The sequence below is a fragment of the Phalacrocorax carbo genome, chromosome 2, assembly GCF_963921805.1.
Source record: "Phalacrocorax carbo chromosome 2, bPhaCar2.1, whole genome shotgun sequence".
Classification (NCBI taxonomy): domain Eukaryota; kingdom Metazoa; phylum Chordata; class Aves; order Suliformes; family Phalacrocoracidae; genus Phalacrocorax; species Phalacrocorax carbo.
In genome coordinates this window covers 19,904,905-19,923,526 of record NC_087514.1, presented here as the reverse complement: position 1 = coordinate 19,923,526, position 18,622 = coordinate 19,904,905, and the positions used below count along the sequence as shown (strand labels likewise).

The 18,622-nt window shown below is 43.9% G+C and overlaps 1 protein-coding gene across 5 annotated transcripts in view; it reads right to left on the bottom strand.

Annotated features, from left to right (window-relative positions):
• SYBU (syntabulin) overlaps positions 1-17,443 on the bottom strand; it is a 42,879-nt gene extending 25,436 nt beyond the window's left edge. Inside the window, exons 1-3 of one of the 5 annotated variants that reach the window (XM_064442213.1) lie at positions 17,292-17,443; positions 16,924-17,110; positions 2,545-2,742 (exon numbers count right to left, since the gene is read on the bottom strand). In XM_064442213.1, coding sequence (XP_064298283.1) covers positions 2,545-2,742; positions 16,924-17,110; positions 17,292-17,318 — 412 coding nt within the window. In that variant the 5' untranslated portion in view covers positions 17,319-17,443. Of the gene's footprint in view, positions 1-2,544; positions 2,743-13,004; positions 13,665-16,923; positions 17,192-17,291 lie in introns of those variants that run through there. The other 4 variants (XM_064442215.1, XM_064442216.1, XM_064442212.1 and 1 more) reach the window with 4 other exon arrangements.
• Positions 17,444-18,622: the final 1,179 nt, after the last annotated feature.

The window sequence follows — 18,622 nt, the reverse complement described above, 5'->3', positions numbered from 1 at the left end:
AACCAGACCCAGTTCCTGCTCTGAGAGTTTTGATAGATCCCAGGAGCGATATGCTTGAACTCTAGAGACAGGTTTTCCAACCTTAGAGATCAATCAATGCAGAAGTACCCACAGCTGCAGAAAATGGCCCACCTACAGGAATAAAGCCACATTACGAGGAAGCTGCAGAGATGACAAATGAGAGCTTCAAATGAACAGACGAGGATATCAGTACATGTCTGCCCAAAGAATAGCATTAAAGGCAGCTCCATAAGCAGTGAACTAATAAAGCAGTTTGTTTTTGATTCCTCTCTGCTGACTCTTTTTCCACCTAAAGCATATTAAAATTCTGCTCAGATTGCCTTTATTTCTCCCTCTCAGCCTGCCAACTTACATTCTTGCAACGTTACTGATTCTTGTATTCTTTTTAACGTTTTTCTGAAATTGCTTAGGAAATACAAAAGAATTTAGCAGTGATCTAGATAATAACAGAGACAAAGGCAAACTTAGGTCAAATGACTACTTAAACCTAATATTTGAAAGAAACATAGTTTAAAAATTAGAGTTTTTAAATACCTAAACTAAGTCTGTTCAAAGATTTGAAATAATACCATCAACCAAAATTATTACTTCCAACTTTTACGGCAAAAAGCTAATAGCCTGATATTACAGTTCAAAACCAAATGAGGTAACTTATTGAAAAAAGTGCATAGCACTTTTTCCATGTGAATAGGACTCTTCAGCAGAAGAAAAACCTTCCAAAATTCTTTATCCACATTTTGCTAAGTGTCATGGTTTAACCCCAGTGGGCAACCGAGCCCCACATAGCTACTTGCTCACTCCCCTCCAGTGGGATGGGGAGAGAATCGAAATGGGTAAAAGTGAGAAAGCTTGTGGGTTTACATAAAGACAGTTTAACAGGTAAAGCAAAAGCCTCACACACAAGCAAAGCAAAACAAGGAATTCATTCACTGTTTCTTAAGAGCAGGCAGGTGTTCAGCCATCTCCAGGACAGCAGGGCTCCATCACGCGTAACAGTTACTTGGGAAGACAGACGCCATCACTATGAACATCCCCACCTTCCTTCTTCTTCCCCCAGCTTTATATGCTGTCCATGACATCATACGGTGTGGGATAGCCCTTGGGTCAGTTGGGGTCAGCTGTCCCAGCTGTGTCCCCTCCCAGCTTCTTGTGCCCCCCCAGCCCACTCGCTGGTGGGGGGGTGTGAGAAGCACAAAAGACCTTCACTCTGTGTAAGCCCTGCTCAGCAGGAACAAACACATCTCCGTATTATCAACACTGTTTCCAGCACAAATCCAGAACACAGCCCCACACTAGCTGCTGTGAAGAAAATTAACTCTACCCCAGCCAAAACCAGCACACTAGCCTACATCCATATTCACATACAAAATGGTTGTCACAAGCATGGCTGCAGATTTGACTGCCATATACCGTATTCGCTGCCTTCCACCTGTGTTAGATTCCTTGATTTTAATGGAACAGATAACAAACTTGAAAAAATATTATCTCCCATTATGCAAAGCAATGGGAGACTGGGAACCCTCAAGTAACACAGTGCTATAAAATGAGTTGAAGACGTTTGCAGGAGTCAGATTTAATCATCCCTTCTAATGATCAAGCCAGTGAAGTGTTTTTGCAACAAATTCTCTATCGTTTCTCTATTAAACATGGTGCTGGTAAATCTGGGCTGGCTCATTGCAAAATTATCTGAATTGCTTCCAGAGGTAAAATAACTCTGCAAACAGTATCGGCTGGAGGTACCCGAGTCATAAACCATGTCAGCTCTGCAGCTGCTCTGCACAGGGTCAAAACACCCTCTCTGTCTCCATGATTAATTCAATAACAGCACAGATACCCTGACCATTTGTAATAAAGAGCTGCCTGTACATGAATCACAAAAATATTTTATATCTACTCTTCAAAATTATAGCAGCCAAGGACACACCAGGATATTTAGTCCTGAATGTGCCACAAGCAGGTGCTGTTTAGTTGGTGGTCTGAGGAGGCCCATTACCCTGAGGTGATGGGAGACATGCTCTTGATTCAGCCAATGTGGTACAGATCTACCACACATAGGCTGCCTTTTATCTTGCCTTGGTGTGACGTGTTACATCCCCAGAGCTATCGCAGCCTGGCAGCATAAATTTTAGACAGGATCCAACAATAAATCTAACAACATCAGAAGACTGTAATTCTTTGCTTCAATAGTAAGAGTCATTTATCTTTGGCCAGTGAAATATGTGTGCAATTACCACGAAATAAGATAAAATCCATTTCAGTTGTTATTTGACATTACTATTCAACGTCATAAAAGACAGTGAAGATGTCAATTAATTATATTTCCATGAAAAAACAAACCCAATAGTGTTTTCAAATCTGGCAGGTGGCTCTGTAGAAAGAACCCACTTTTTTTTTTTTTTTTTTAATTTACTGTCAGCATTAGCTGTGTCACAGGCAGCACAACACAATGTATCTAGATACCGGTAGATGTACGAGTCAGTTAGAGAGTAATTAAAGAAATGGAAGGAACTTTGCTATACTCACCAGGCTTTACAAGGCTTGTCTTTGTCTCTTTCTTATATCGAGCCAGCTGTGGGTTCCCTTCACTTATGGTCCCTGGACTGAATTTCTTCCTGGAGAAGTCTCCATCGCTACCAGTGCAAAAACTGATTGGACTGTTTCCAGCATCAGAAGGAGTCTTAACTGGAGATACTGACTGGCTACTAGGACAGCCAGTGTCATCTGAAGAGAAAAGGGAAAACATCAAAATTTCTAACTAATAAGTACACAAATGTTAGCAGAATAAAAGAAAAAAAAGTGTTTGGACTACAACTGTTTACAGTCAGTTACCTGATATGCACAACCTTCACTCTGAGTCCTTGAATACCTTATGGCAGACTAAAATGGCAAGTGCTTGTTTCACCTAAGTCTGACAAAATACAAAATCAGGGGCTGCATAATGAAAACTCAGATCTAAGATAAATTCTATTGACTTACCTAGGCTAGGGAATATTACAGCATGAAGAAATGCACATAAGACACAGGAATGGCTTGTGTAGTACACACTGGATTAAAAGCAAGCATGGGTCACATGCTCTCCTTCAAGATATGTTCCTACCTGAACAACAATGACCTACAGCCAATAGGCACAAAATCAGGATTTTCATTTAACTGGAATTAATAAAGGTTTCTCAAAATTGTTTTTCCTTTTAAAACAGCCATGATCACAGAGCTCTTCCATTCTTGACAAGTGGCTGTGAGGTACCTGGTTCTGAAGGGGGTGCGTTATACACAGACTGCTTTTGTTTAAAACTGAATTCCTCTGAGGGCACACCAACGCTTCATGGCATCAGCAGCCACCTTGGGAACAGACCCGCGTTCCTGACCTCCAGGAACACAAACACTCCAGCTCTTAATGATTAAATGCAAACTAAGAAGTCTGAGTCAGGTAAAATACACATATCAAACACCCCCTTCACCTCATCACATCTCCTGTAATCTTGAGCAATCACAGCCCCCCTAAAAGTCATAGTGGTTTTAGAGATACACAACAAAAACAAACAGGCTACTCTGACACCGGGAAGCCTTGAATATTTACTTTCCTGGAGAAATGTAATTGTTTGTTCTTTCCCAGAACAAAATGAAAGCTGCCATCTTAATTACGCAATTGCAGACTGCTCCTGGTGCATTATCTGTACCTATCACGAAACTCAAAGGAGTACCTGCAACTAAGCCAAATAATTTGCATGACCATATTGCACTTACCACTTCCACCCTGTTCAGAATTTAGGTCAAGCCTGATCTTGCAATGAGCTTTGCATGGGCAGATTGTTTAAAAAGTCAGTATATGACTGTGCATTTATGAGGCAAAAGGGGCACACTAAGTATCTAACCCCCTCCCTGACTGTCTCCCCTCCATCAGAAAGAGCAGCTTTTCTATTGTTAACTATTGCTCCCTCAGTACAGTAAAACAACCTCATCCTTTCATGCGAACCAGCTGTCCTTCGCGCCTGGCCAGTTACCCTACCCCTACCTATCTGTTCCAATGCTCTGCTTCTCATTTCTCCGCGTCCTGCCTCCAATGATAAGCCACGTACCTATAGGTGCTGACTGTCCAAAGCATGCTGCATGTGTTAGCATGTAACAACAGCCAGCTGCCTGAGGTCTTGCTGCCCGGGTCTGCAAACTGCCAGACACGATGGCAAGCCATGGGAGCAGCCCAGCCTACTGCTGGAGAATTACTTCCCAAGGCACACAGGGCAGTAATGGTGCACAGCAACTAATCCAGTTTAATCTATTTCATTCCTCCAAATCAACTCAGTTAAGCCTACAAGCGTCCCCTTTTGCCATCTTGCTGCTGCCTTCTGCAACTCACAATTAGTTCCCAGAAAAGTACCGGGAAGGCTAAGAGTGCTAATAAGGTTCTCAGCCCGTCCCCACATTCACCCTGGCTAAAGCAGGATTGTTGCCCATGTTATTTTAGTTTACTTTTTATCCTTTCCATTCCCATCAACATCACAATATAACTCAACGCAGAGAAGAGAGAAGGTGGCAATTTCCTCCCAGATCAGCACCTATTTCCCTTTCCCAAGGGTTCAGAGTCTCTTCTGCAGGCTGAATTAAAGCTACCTACAGGGCAGTGGATCAGCATTGCTGAGTGAGCTTCTGAACTGCATTTAAGCAGAAACTTTAGCAATGTCTAAAGTGCCTTCTCTTTAGAAGCACACAAACATTTATAACCAAATATATTCAGAAAAAAGTGCAGGATTCATGCAGTTTATTTTTTCTTACGACCTTTCCTCTTAAATGTCCATGTGCCATTATTTTCAAAACTTTGGGTAAAAAGAAAAAAAAAAGACACAAAACTATTTCCTTCGTCTCTCCACCAACAAAATCACTGCAATAGCTGGACAGGTTCTGCAGACTTCATAGATGTGTTTTGTATGGGAGACTTTATGTATAAATAACTCCCAAAGCTATAACTGAATAATAGAATAACTCAAGTTGGAAGGGACCCATAGGATCATCAAGTCTGACTCCCTGCTCCTCGCAGGACCACCTAAAATTAAATCATATGACTAAGAGCATCGCACATATGCCTCTTGAACTCTGACAGGCTTGGTGCCATGACCACTTCACTGGGGAGCCTGTTCCAGTGACTGACCGCCCTCTCAGTGAAGAGTTCTATAGGGATGCTACCTGGAAGAACCTCAGAAGCTGATAAAACCTTTAAACAATTAAAGAACTAAACTACAGTGTTAAGGATTAGGGCATTAAAAAAACACGTATGTAAAACTAACTGCAATAAGGAAACAGAGTAGCTAAAGAAAGCATATAAAAATAGCACACAAAAATAAATATTTTAATTACTACTCCCCGCACCGTTGCCCCGATATCACACTGGTGACACTGTAGGATCAGATTATGTCATATCTACATATCCTCGTTTTACCCTTTAGGACTTCAGCTTTTGTTGCAACGGGGCATTTATTAAAGTAAGAAATGAGCCTGGCACGAAGAACAATAGCTCTTCTCTACTGACACCCCTTCTGACCTTCAGACACATGGATAACCAGGTGAGCATTCCCACTCCAGCTGAAGTAAATGAATGATTTTACTGTACTCCCTCTCCTCTGATCATTTGTTATTATCCATATAAAGTATAACTTCTACTCCTTCTACCTTGTATTAGCCAGAAATGTGAACAAAATTATAAAGTTCCCAAAACTAGGGCAAGCTGCAGAGAAACATTTTTCTGTGTCAGCTTTTTGTGGTGCCTTTTGAATAATCAAAATGTTTACCTGCACAGAAAGGAACAGCGGCACACAAAACGCTGGTGCTCACCACCAAAGCTCTGCTGTACACTGCGGGGATCCACCTCCCACCCGACCTGCAACTCACAACTGCAACTCCTTGTGCCTGTTCTGGCACAAGAAGTCCTGGTGAACACTGAGGTGCTATCCAGCTGCTCGGTGCAAGCCAAATTGGCTGCACCTATCTTTGTTCTCCCCTGCTACCAAAGCCTTAACAGGCTATTTAATTGTATTTAATATTGTAGGTGAACTCCCCACAGAAGAGCAGGAGACTTCCCATGGACCCTGACCGCACATCAAGCTGATGCCTGCTCCGTCCCGCAGACAGCTTGACTGCCCACCCCGCTCGCTAGGGCAGCAAACACCTCTGCTCCTCGTCTGCAGGAGGAAGGATTAAACTGTGGCAGTGGGCATTCGGTGTTTCCTGGAGACCTGTTGGCTCCTCCAAAACCCGCTGACAACTCTGACACAAGGAGCGCAAGACCCCCACCTGCCCAGAAAGGGGCCAAGACAAAGAATCTATCTCCAAAGTTGGCAAGGGGGTAACAGAAGCAGACGAGCCCATGATGGGATCCACTTTCTGCTGAAAACATGGTGCGAACGTAGTTTTCAGCCAGGTCAGTTAAGCATTCAGTCCTATAACTTGGCAAGGGTTTTGCCCCAGTAAGGATTTCAGGTCCAGACTTCTCAGGAATACAGATAGACCTGATTTACCTTCTCAGGCACGTAAGCATTAGAAAGATAGAAGAGAGAAAGCTGGCAAATACTGCAGTGAAAGACTATACTTCTGATCTTGCCTGCATTATTTACTTGCACAAGAAGGAAAAACACATAAATTTATAACACACAACTTTTATTACTTTCTTAGCAATATTCATGGTGTCTTTTTTCACAGTGGCCTCCTAAGAGCATTCTGGGAGTAGACTTTCCCTTTGAACATCAGCTGGATTTCATCACTGAAACTCCATGTCCAACCCCTCTGCCAGATCAGACACGCTTGCCAAGTTTCAAAACCAAGCACGGGATAGTGTCTCCTCAAACAATCAGGGAAGTTGCTCAGAGCACTCTGACATTTGCATGCACTGACTAGCTTCCAAATAGTAAAGTCAAAGTATAAACAACAGCATTAACGATAATAATACTCTAGCAACTAACAAAAATATTGTTCTCATAGGCTTTCAGGCCATACGTTGTGACGAGATGATTTCTTCTGATTTTCTTGGTACAGAGGCTTTAGAAATTTCACCAGAATATGCTTTAGAGCCTTCTTTAGAAAAATGTTGCCTTTTCCTGAAGACTTCAAGAAATAATGAATTTACAACCTCGTTATATAACGCATCCAAATAATTAAAGATGCTCTTGCTGAGGAACCACTGACTTATTTTTATCCTCACTCCTAGCTGCCAGATCTAGTTATGCATTTTATGAGTCTGAACCGTCCATCCCCTGCCTGATCCCTTGCCTACTGTCCCACTTTCATCTTCTCTTAAGGTCCCTTGACCAATGGTGAGGCTGTACATACTCTGCATTTCTACTAGGAAATGTGGATTCCAGAATTAAACATGGGCCTCTGATGAACTTTTAAAAGTTCAGTGTACCAAGGCAAAAAGAGTTTCCTGACTTTTACCTGATGTTTCCACTTCCGTTCATGCTGGCATCTGCTAGGCCGGGTAGCCACGGCTCTGCCAGGACAGTCCACTGCGAGCTGGTTATTGACAGTGAACTACGAAGGGTATTTCAGAATTTTTCAGGATAATCTCCCAATCTGCTTGTCTGCTCCACACTTTTTGATCCCCTACATGTTGCTTTGGTCTTCTTTTCGTGGCTGGTCTTGCAGCACAGGGGTCTTTTATGCATTAATGAAAGCTGCTGACAGACACCAAAGGGAACGTATCACCTAGCTTCCACCTGCTAAGGCTCTTTCTGCTTTAAATAGAGAGAAAGAGGCTTTGGTGGAGGATGAGTCAGAACAACAGCCCAACTGAGGCTTCTCCAGTTATACCACTACTCTGAGTCGCTGTCTGGAGGATCTCGCTGCTTTCTATTGAGTAGCAAAACCACGGTTCTGACTTGGGCAGCTGAACCAGTGAGGTGTAAGGGCTCACCACCCAGCCAGAAAACACTGCTAGCAGGAGATTCACAATATCATTCTAAAACAACTGGGCAACACAAAGGACCACAGTGAAAGCAGCAGGATGAAATGTAATAGTATGAAATGAGTAGTACACGTAGAAAGACAGAGGCGGAGCATATTCACATGCACACCATCAGGCTCTCAATAGGTAGGAGCCTAACTCCTACCTTGTCACAACACTGAATGCCCCTCTGGAGGCACCCTCACCTGCCCAGCAACGATTTAGGGAGCACAGCTCAAGGTAAGAAGCATGAATATTCTCCTCAGCTCCTGTTTGTACTAAAACATTTCATTTTTACACCAGCCATTCCAGTAGGTGATTTTATGTTCTCTAGAAGATTAGTGATTTGCTACAATTTGTCACCTGCAAACCTGCAAAATCACACAGACTGTTGAAAAATACATTTAATAACATCACTAAAAGTAGAGACCTAAAAATGCCACTAGTTTTGTTCTTCTGATCAATTCTAAACTAATTTTACATCTATTTTTAAGATCTGTTTGGGTTAGTACTTAATAAAATTAATCAGAATATTGTGTGCTTGAGAGGCAAGTGTCTTACCAGAAGTCAGGTACACTAAAGCAAAGCAGAAGAGCAACCTGTCAGGAAGAGAGAAGAGGCCTACTTATACGAATTCCTGCTAAGCAAATTCATTCCATATTTAATCTCTGTGTCTCTGCAGGCAGAACTTGAATTAACTATGCTCCATTTTGCCTGTGAATGAAGGCAGGCTAGCAGCTCCACCACTCCCTCAGGTCACCGAGAGAAGCTGTGCAAGCTCTTGTCCTTGAAGGTTTTCTGGACTCAGACAGAAAAAGCCATGGCTGATGTGACATAGTGCTAGAAACAGTCTTTCTTCAAAAAGGAGGCCGGACTAAATGATCTCCAGAGGTCCTGTACAACCTACATGCTTAGGATCATACTTTTCCTTTATGTGTTTTAGATACCCCACAGCTGGGAACCACCCTGTTTTTCCCAGTCCGTCTTTCAAGCTGTAGGTATTGATTTTAATGTTCTAGTCATAAAATATAACGCAGTAGTGAAGTACGTAAAATCAAGACTGAACATCTTCAACTCCTTCTGCTTGTTCCTATCATTAATGTACAGGTAACTTTTACACCTGCTCCTCACCAGCCCCTTTGATCTTGCTTCCATCAGACCCAGAGGCTGACCACTAAATGGCCACTACTGAAAATTCAGTACGGAAGCTGCTAAATAAATTTGGCAAGAGGTCCTCTCTGCTCACTCACAGCATGAATGGCAACAGGTTCAGATTATGCAGAAGAGGGGGGAAGAAGGTGAATGAATATGGACCGACTCACTCCTACTGCTGGGGCATCTTTTACCACACAGTATTTCCCATAAACATGTCCTTAAAGATACCAGCTCTTGACATCTGACTGTACAATAGCTAAGTGTTGTTGTTTAACCCAGAAAGCAGCTGAACACCATGCCAGCCATTCGCTTGCTCCCCCCCTCAGTGGGATGGGGCAGAGAATCAGGGGAAAAAAAACCCGCAAGATTCGCAGGTTGAGATAAAGACAGTTTAATAGGATAGAAAAGGAAGGGATAATACTACTGCTACTACTACTAATAATAAAGGAATATACAACGTAAGTGATGCCCAATGCAATTGCTCACCCCCCACCAGCCAATGCCCAGCCAGCTGCCAAACAGTGGTCCCCCCAGCCAACACCCCCCACTTTACATACTGAGCATGGCATCATGCGGTATGGGATATCCCTTTGCTCAGCTGGGGTCAGCTGTCCCGGCTGTGCCCCCACCCAGCTTCTTGTGCACCCCCAGCCTTCTCAGCTGGTAAAGCATGAGAAGCTGAAAAGCCCTTGGCTAGTGTAAGCACTACTTAACACACTGATGTTTTAGTTGTTGCTATCAACATTATTCTCATACTATATCCAAAACACAGCATTATACCAGCTACTAGGAAGAAAATTAACTCTATCGCAGCCAAAACCAGGACACTAAGTTACACTGAAGGAGCTAATTTTAATTGACTTTGGCAGCAAATCTGCTAATCTTCCTTCTAGCTGAATATTTCACTAACAAGCAGGACTGACCTGAGTTCTGGGAAACCATCTGAGAAAAGGACTATATAACTGTGGTTTACTGGATTTGTCGTTACATTTATAGCACCACAGAACAAAAGCATCAAGGCTTACTAGTAAAAATATCAATAAAAATAGTACTGTCACTAGGAGAATGCTGTGGTCAGGAACAGCACAGCTCCTAATGTTTCGTTACCGCATCACAGACAGCACTTGGACAAGGGGTTTAAGATGATAAAGGACTGAAAAATCTATTTGAAAACTTTAAAGAAAAGTTTTAACTAAAAGGTCAGGAGAGGAAAGAGTGTGAAAAAGAGACAAAGGAAGAATCTTGGCTGTTTGGTAGGAGTTTTTTTAGCACTTTAGTAGACCTCACTAATCTTTCCTGAGGCCAATAGCTGGAAATGGAGCGACTGCTGCTACCTCTGGTGGGAGAGCCTTGACTACATCAAATATAAGAAACACTATCCATTTTGTATCAACATTATGTGAAATATATGTATACGTAGATGGGGTTTTGTGCATGTGCTTTTATGTGTTTAATTCCATTATGCAGCAAAGGAAGAAATGACAAATATTCTACCCAATTTTGAAGGCACCATTTAAAAAATAAAAACCTGAAATAGACCACATAGAAATCTATACCTGTTCCTGAAATGGTACATGTTTTACTCTTCATTCTCAAATAGCTCTGCCTCTGTGGCAGACAGTGGACAACCGTGAGCCTCAAAACTTTAACATCACCTCATAGTTGCACTGTTTACCTTCTAGTGATACATGATACGTGGAAACCACACATATCCTATTCATTGTTGCTTTATGCTTATTTTTCCTTTTTTTTTTTTTTATTAAAATTGCCACCAAACCCAGATTGGCACTTAGCATCACCATAGAACCCACTCACTGTATTTAGTGATACATACACATCAAAACACCGTTCCAAAATTCCAAATTTATATTAATCTTAAATCTTACAAATGTAGGATAAAAACACCATGTGGAATTTATTCTAAAATATCACGATTCTCTTTTAATACAAAAGAAATCAAAGACTTTTGAGTAAAGGTTCATTTCTGCTACACGTTGTGATGTTCTTCAATATGCACGGCAACATAGAAAATTGCATGAAAACTACTTTAAAACAAAATTATTAGATTACACGTGGGTGGTGAAGAAGGTACATTATATAGTTTAGAATTCAGTCCATAGTACACAGCAAGCTGTGACAAACAGGGTAGTAGTGAGGTACTGACTGTTCTCAGGATGCCATGCAAAATGTGCCAGAGAGAGTGGGAACTCTTCTACTGACCTCAGGAGGCTCTGGGTCAGGCTTTAAAGGTTCACAGTGCTGACAGATACATAAAAAGGTGAAAATAAACATTCAAAAGGTCAAATATTTTGGCTTCCAGATGTTGTTGTGTGGTACAGGAACAAAAGGATCGTTACTTAGTAAGAGGGAATAAATAGTGAAGCTGAAAGGGAAACAGGGAAAGGCCAAAAACTAAGGAACAGGCAGGCTTTGCTCTTTAGTACCTAGGCACTTCTCGCATTTCCATGTTTGGAACAGATCTCTGTGCTGCAGAAACAGAACTGGTGGTTAGCAATATGAAGCAATAATAAATCATTACATGTAAGCCAGCCCAGCAGGAAACTCCCCAGGGAAGCAGCAGTGAGAAAAGGAAGCATGTCACCAGTGTCGCCCTTATGCAAAGGGCATGCGTGCATTTTTGAAAGCAGATTTTGCTTCAATGTTTTTGTAAATTAATATCACAGTGATTACTGAACTGCATTATAGAGTGCTGCAAACAAATGCACTGGAGAAGCTCTCCACTTTAGAAGTTTGAAAGAATGACAAAAAGACTGTGGAAAAGGGTAGCATAAAGGACTGCAGGAAAAGAGAATCTTACTTTCAGTATCACATACTTGAGCACTTCCAAACATATCTCTTTGATTCAGTAACAGACTAAAAAAGCCACAAATAAACCAGTAAGGATCTATTTGAGCAAAATATTTCTTCTTACAACCAGAAACAAGAAGAATGGGAGAGTTTCCATAATAATACATGCATATATAAATACATATACAAATAATACAGGTAATTATTTTCAGTAATTCATAATAACTCTTTAGCCTCAGCCTGTTGACTTATTAAAATATTGCAAATTCGTTTTCCTCTACCTTTTTCTATTCAGAAACATATTTAAGCACACACATTTTAACAGTGTAGCCTCCAAGGCTAGCTGGGTTACAATACAACCTACTTCAGTGCTCTAGCAAAGAAATTATTTACTGGAGCGTGAGCAGGTAGCAGCATTTCAGCCAGTGACACCTGTACAAATTCCCTTCTCCCCTGGTCTGTGGCTAGCAATATGGGTAGCGCATTTACACTGACTTAAATAAGCCTAAAGCCTACATGCTTTTTTGTGACATACATGCTGCGAACTCAGCCCCAGCATCCATCAGCAGCTGGGCCAATGGGCAAATAATCTCCGAGCTCAAGGGGACCGTGCACAGGAGCAAGGGAGCAGGGAACGGTGACGCTGGCATTCCTGCGGCAGCGCCTACACCCCAGGGCCTACAATGCAGCCACGGTACCCCAGCGTATTTATTGTGCCGCGCATGTAAAGAAAAAGATTTTTAAAAAATCTTTATACCAGAAAAGAGCAAAATATGAAATAAACACTGAACGCAGACCTTGAAATTTGAAAGAAAAAGCAAAAAAGAAGCTTCAACTCCTGTTTTTGAAAACTCTGTTGGAGTGAGTCACAATTATTCATATATGGAGACACCACTGTTTTTCAATGATCTGTAGTACTATGCAGTCTAGTTTAAAAAGGCAATTTGCAGGTAAGCCCAAGAAAAGAGGAACTGTTTGCTATGGGAATAAAGCAGGTCCTCTGGCTCATAAAGCCTTTTGCTGAACTGATTACTAAATGCACAAGTGCTGCCTGCAAAGCTGTATCTCGGTTAACAAAGCGCTGCTGCATTACCTGCAGAAATTCAGGCGGCTGGCTTCTGAAGAAAGGCTGAAGGAAAGCTTGGGTGTCATTATAAAGGTAGCGTGTAACAAGTCTTCTTCAAAAGCAAAAATTTAAAAGCTGAGCTATTCAGAGGCAGAAAATAGGAAAACAAGTATATCGCAAACTAACTTCCTTTGCAAATGAAAAGCTAAACAGGCTGTTACTGAGCACGTCCAGGCTGTCTTCAATCCAATATGCAACTGGCCTTGTATCAAAAGGACATGTATGCAAAACCCAAGGATAACGCCCCGCCCTAAGGATCTTATTTCTTACAAAGCAACCACTGCAACCAGAACTACCAAAGGCAGCCTCGCTCTTTCTTGCGGCAGCCGCTCAGCCACGGACAAGCGAGCGGATGATTTGTTGGCGATGTTTAAAATCGCGCTCCCCACCCGACTGGCCAGGTAAGCCTGCGCAGCCGCCTCAAAGCCAAGCGCAACTTCTGAGGCAAACACACACGACACGGGCAAATGCTCGGTAGCAGCTGAGCCAGACGAAGCTGCTGGGAGAGTGTTTTTTCACTGTTTGACATCATACGAGTTCTGTGGCCGACGTCCAAGCCGAAGGAGGGCAGCGGCTGAAGGAAGAGAAGTGCTCCCCTATCAAGTGACAAGCAGGACCCCAGATGTGCTAAGATTTTAAGGAAGGATGGAGAAGAGTGACTACTGATACAAAGGCTCAGCTTGGCTACACAACATTCAGAGAGCATCCATGGTCACTTGGCAGAAACGCAGAATATTTAAAAATACATTTCATCAGGAATAGCACAGATAAAATGGGTTAACAGTTTCACCGTGCTTCATACAGACTTACAAAGCAAAACTGACATACAGTCAATTGCAAATAATTGAGCAACATTACCAAGTGAGTCTCTGATCCAGCCACACAAGACAAAGAGATGATCATGCAAATTTAAAACTTATCTCAGACAGAACGAATAACTTCTTCAAAAGAAACTAAGCATTAAAACAAAGTGTCTCTTGTCTGTTGCCGAGTGGTATTTTTTGCTGTTGCCACCATTCTTGCAGCACCACCAAGGTTCCCAAAGGCTCCCCCTACCTAAACCAACATCAGCAATACCTAGAAGACCCTGCTGCTCTCATTTAGAGAGAAAGAAAAACTCCAAGCCTTCATTTATGCTTTGAGACCAACGTAATCACCCAGGGAAAATGGACAACCTCAGAAGCCCTAGGGAATCAAGCAGGAAATGCATATTTAAATGGACAAGGGGAAAAAAGAATAATTTCTACTGGGGAGAAAAAAATCTACTGATCAAAAACACTTGGTGTCAATAATAAAGGAAGAAAGGGAGTGCCCAACTTGTCAAGAGAAGGGTGAGGAGGAATTACTCCAGAGGCCAAGATACGCTACCTACTGCTTATCAAGAACCTTTTGGAGTTTAATGCTCCGAAGAGGTTACAAAAAGACATTTATCCAAATTCTCACGAGCTTATTCATACTGCCATCACACAATGGCTCATCGCATTATTCATCCGCTCACCTATTCCAAATCTATTACTTGCTAATTTTAAATACACTTTCTGCATGTCACTTCTCAATGAAGACGGTAAGTGCCTGGCAAAGCACCAGGAGAGGCAGGTTAGAGGCTGTGGCCCCTCCACTCACCTCTCCATACAGTTCTTCTCCATCCCCTCCCCAGAAACAGGAAGCAGCAGCCACATGCTGCCGCTGGGGAATTTTAATCTGAATTAGACATACTATGGTAAAGAAGGATTGTAAGTGGAAGACAGGGAAGAGACATCAGAGAATGGGGAAATAAAGCCAGTGGCTGTTGTCATACCTGCATCATGGCAAAAAATCCACTGAACCTATCAACAACAAACCCACGTACTGGGATGGAGAACAGGGCTTTGGCCGATCCTTGGCTGTGTTTGGTGGCTTGCAGCAGTCAAACCAGGGAGTGCATACCCTTATGGGTGCTGCAGGCAGCTTGAGAAGCACAGAGCTCTCAACATGGGGGAAAGAAATCCAAGTAAATCAACGCAGCATTGATGGAAGAATAAAGGATGCATAAAGGAAATAAAAATGACCGGTTGTGCTTACAAGGCAGGTTAAGAGATGCATCGCTTTCTTGAATATCTCCGTGAAAGGTGCCTTAAAACTCAAGCCATGAGATGCGACGCACCCAGAGTAGATAGAAAGCTCTGCTGGGACTCAAGGTGGCCTATATAGTGCAGTGGGACAGCAAGGCCATTACTTTGGCAGCTCTGTGATGAGCAGATCTGAAGAACGTGATATAAAACCAAAAGATAACATAAAAAAGAATGTCAGTAACCAGGATGAAAGGCTTGTCAATGCACAGGGGAAAAAACCCAGGATAAAAAGCAGCCATTTGGGGGAGATAAAAAAAATAACGTAGCTCTAAAAAGCTTGAGAAGATTTTACTTCTCTGTAACAGGCAAACTCAAGCAGGTACAGTGGATGGATGCAAAAGGCATGGGAAAAAGGCTTCAGCATTCTTAGAATACTATGTTGTTTGTTTAACGCTCTGCATTGTTCATTAAACAATAACCAAATAGATCATTTCACTGAGCCTGAACTGCAAGATCTATCCAAGCTAAGAAGGAAATGGTAGATATGAACACGGATATTGTGTTTCTCATCTAGGAAAACTGACCGTTCTTGTACACACTGCTTTTCATTAAAGGAATTTCAAAAAAAATCTGATTCACTGTGGTGAAGACGAAGATCACTATGAGCGTTTCTGGCTGTTCTCAGGAAAACCTTTGGTAACTGAAATACTCCATGAAACAAGAAGGAAGTTCAGGAACTTGCTCTGATATTAACTATTACAAAAATATTGTTATAATTAAAATTTTTAGTTAGACAGAGAATGTTACGTTCTCCAAAATACTATTAAAACCAAATTTTTATTCACAAAAATCGCTTTAAAATGAATATGGAGCCCAAGCCGTTCATGATGTGACCCTCAATGCTGTTATCCACGTGCATAATGTCACAGATTGTGAAGAGTTTCACTGAATTAAAAGATTACTCACCACTAGTAAGTATCTGAGTCATTCACTGCTAGCTGAGGCACTTAAGTTGTGCTACACTCTACACACAGGACAAATATTTAACACAAAAAAACTGGTTTCAAGTTGTCCCTGACGTAAAGGGAAATACTCATTTTTAAGAGCAAATGACACTTGCAGTCTGCAATTTGAGAGCAGCAATATAACTTCTGGTATATCACCAGCCACTGCCCTCTTGGGAGAGAAGACATCGTGCCCACCTCACACCTGGCAACACCCTTGTCAGGTGAAGTCTGAATTCTCAAATAAACAAAACCCAATTCAGTATCACAGTGAAAACTTCACCTACCTATTTTGTTCCAGTTCGTGCACGGAGATCATCATCACAAAACCCAAAAGGAATCGCAGTATTTGACTTACGTCTGATACCCTTAATAGCAACTCCACTGTTATGCAGACTCTCTGGGTTACAGGCTTTTCAGAATGCCTTAAACCCACGCTGCAGTTTTTAAGGCAAATCTTTCTCTTTAAAGCAACGGTTCTGCTGCAGTAAAACCGCCAACCTTTTAGCAGCGGCTAGCAGAACTCGAAATGGAAACATCTGGTGTCACTTACGGACGCGTATTAAAAGAACAGATACTGGATCTCCCTGGAAAAATCAATGGTTGCCCTTCTTCATCCGCAAAGCGGGATGCTCGATACGAGCCCGACCCACGGATGCTGCGCCTGGGGGTGACAGCGAAGCCTGGCGGGGGGCTGAGGACTGGGGCGGGGGGCTGAGGACTGGGGCGGGGGGCTGAGGACTGGGGCGGGGGGCTGAGGACTGGGGCGGGGGGCTGAGGACTGGGGCGGGGGGCTGAGGACTGGGGCGGGGGGGGGGGCGTTTGCGGTACCTGAGCAGAAGCTGTTGCTGCTGACGGTCCTGCCGGAGCCCCCGGAGGAACTGGGCGGGTTGAAGTCCCGGCTCTCCTCTTCCGAAAAGGGCGACTCGGAAGCGGGGGATACCTTCTGCTGCGGCCGGAGGACCAGGCGGGGGATGCGGCTGCGGGACGCCTCCTTTTCCAGCTGGGTCTTCTGCTCCTGCTCGGGAAGGGACACCCCGGGGTCAGGGATACCCCGGAGGCGACCTTCTTCTTCCATCATCGAGGCAGGGCCAGGCAAACCCCGGCCTCGGCCCCCCGCCCCACCCCGGGGTGGGTGGGGGTTGCCTGCCCCTGCCTCCTCCACCCCCGCAGCCAGCCCTTCCCTCCCCGGTCCTCACCTTGCTGCTCTCCCGCAGAGGCCCCATGGCTCCTCAGTCACCGCGCAGCCGAGGACGGGCACCTGGCATGGGCGAGAGGGATGCGCTAAGCCGGGTTTTTGCTGCCGCTGCGGCGCTGGGGGTGGCGGATCCCGGCCCGGCCCCGCCGCTCCCCGCCCCGACACGTGGTGCCGCCGCCGCCGCCGCCGAGCGCGGCCCCGCCGCCGCCGCGGGGCGCCGGGCAGGTGCGGGGCCGGGGCGCGTCCCCCCGCCCGGCCCGGCAGCCGCGTGCCCCGGGGCCCCGTGTCGGCGGGCTGCCCCGGGAGGCAGCTCCCCGCCCGCTGCGGGCAGCGGGAACGTACCGAGAGGCGGGCGGCCGCGGAGCTCCGCGCTGAGGCCCGGGCCGGAGCGGCCGCGGGGGGCAGATGTCACCAGCGCAGACACGACGGGCGCGTCGCTGCGTAAACAGCAAAATGCGTCAGATGTTTTCTGCTCCTTGTTACGCAATGCCAGCTTTTTATGGCACGTGCAGAGACGTCAAAACTTACTTGACTCTCAGGCAATACGTTGCACAGTATATTTAATCACTGCGTTGTCCCTCTTTCACCGCGACGTGGTTGTTGACCCTCCTATTGATGAGTGCACGCGTGTTAACCTTGTTCATCTGCGCCCCAGAGAGGGTCTGCTTAAAAACAGGCATTTATTAGCCGGACCGCGATCCGGGCTGTAGGCATACGCACACAGTGGGTGGAAAGGACTTATTTTCCACAGAAAGGATGATTAAATTCTCAACATGAAGCTCATTTGAGGTTCCACATAAATGTCTGCTTATCAGACTTAATGAGCTTGCAGAAAACTGTACTTCAGAAATAATATTTTGGGGCAAACATTTCCTTTGCATGTACGCTTCCTAGAAAGGGCCCCAGTTCCTGTTGGGAACTTCTGTTTGCTATTAAAGCATAAATATTAAATACTGTCTCAAAAGTAATTAAGAGCAAATGTGTCCTTTATGTGCAGTGCAGAGAACATACCATCAGTAACAGGAAAGGTGATCCATTCATCTAGTCCTCCAAGAGGAATGAGGACACGGGTGAGTACTGACACACTGATTGTTACATATACAACGAGTTATAATTACTAATTTATTAACCTGGCATCGGGATTAGATCCATTACTTATGTAGAGCTCCAAGCTATGCTCTGCCAAAAAGATGATACCATCCTCCCCTGGCAGTGTCGAGACATCTATAATTCAGAGAAATGAAATAGTTACAGCTGAAAAAATGCTTAAAATTCCTGCATAAAAAATCCTGTGTGCTTATAAGATATCTTCTAAGCACTGGAGTATACCTT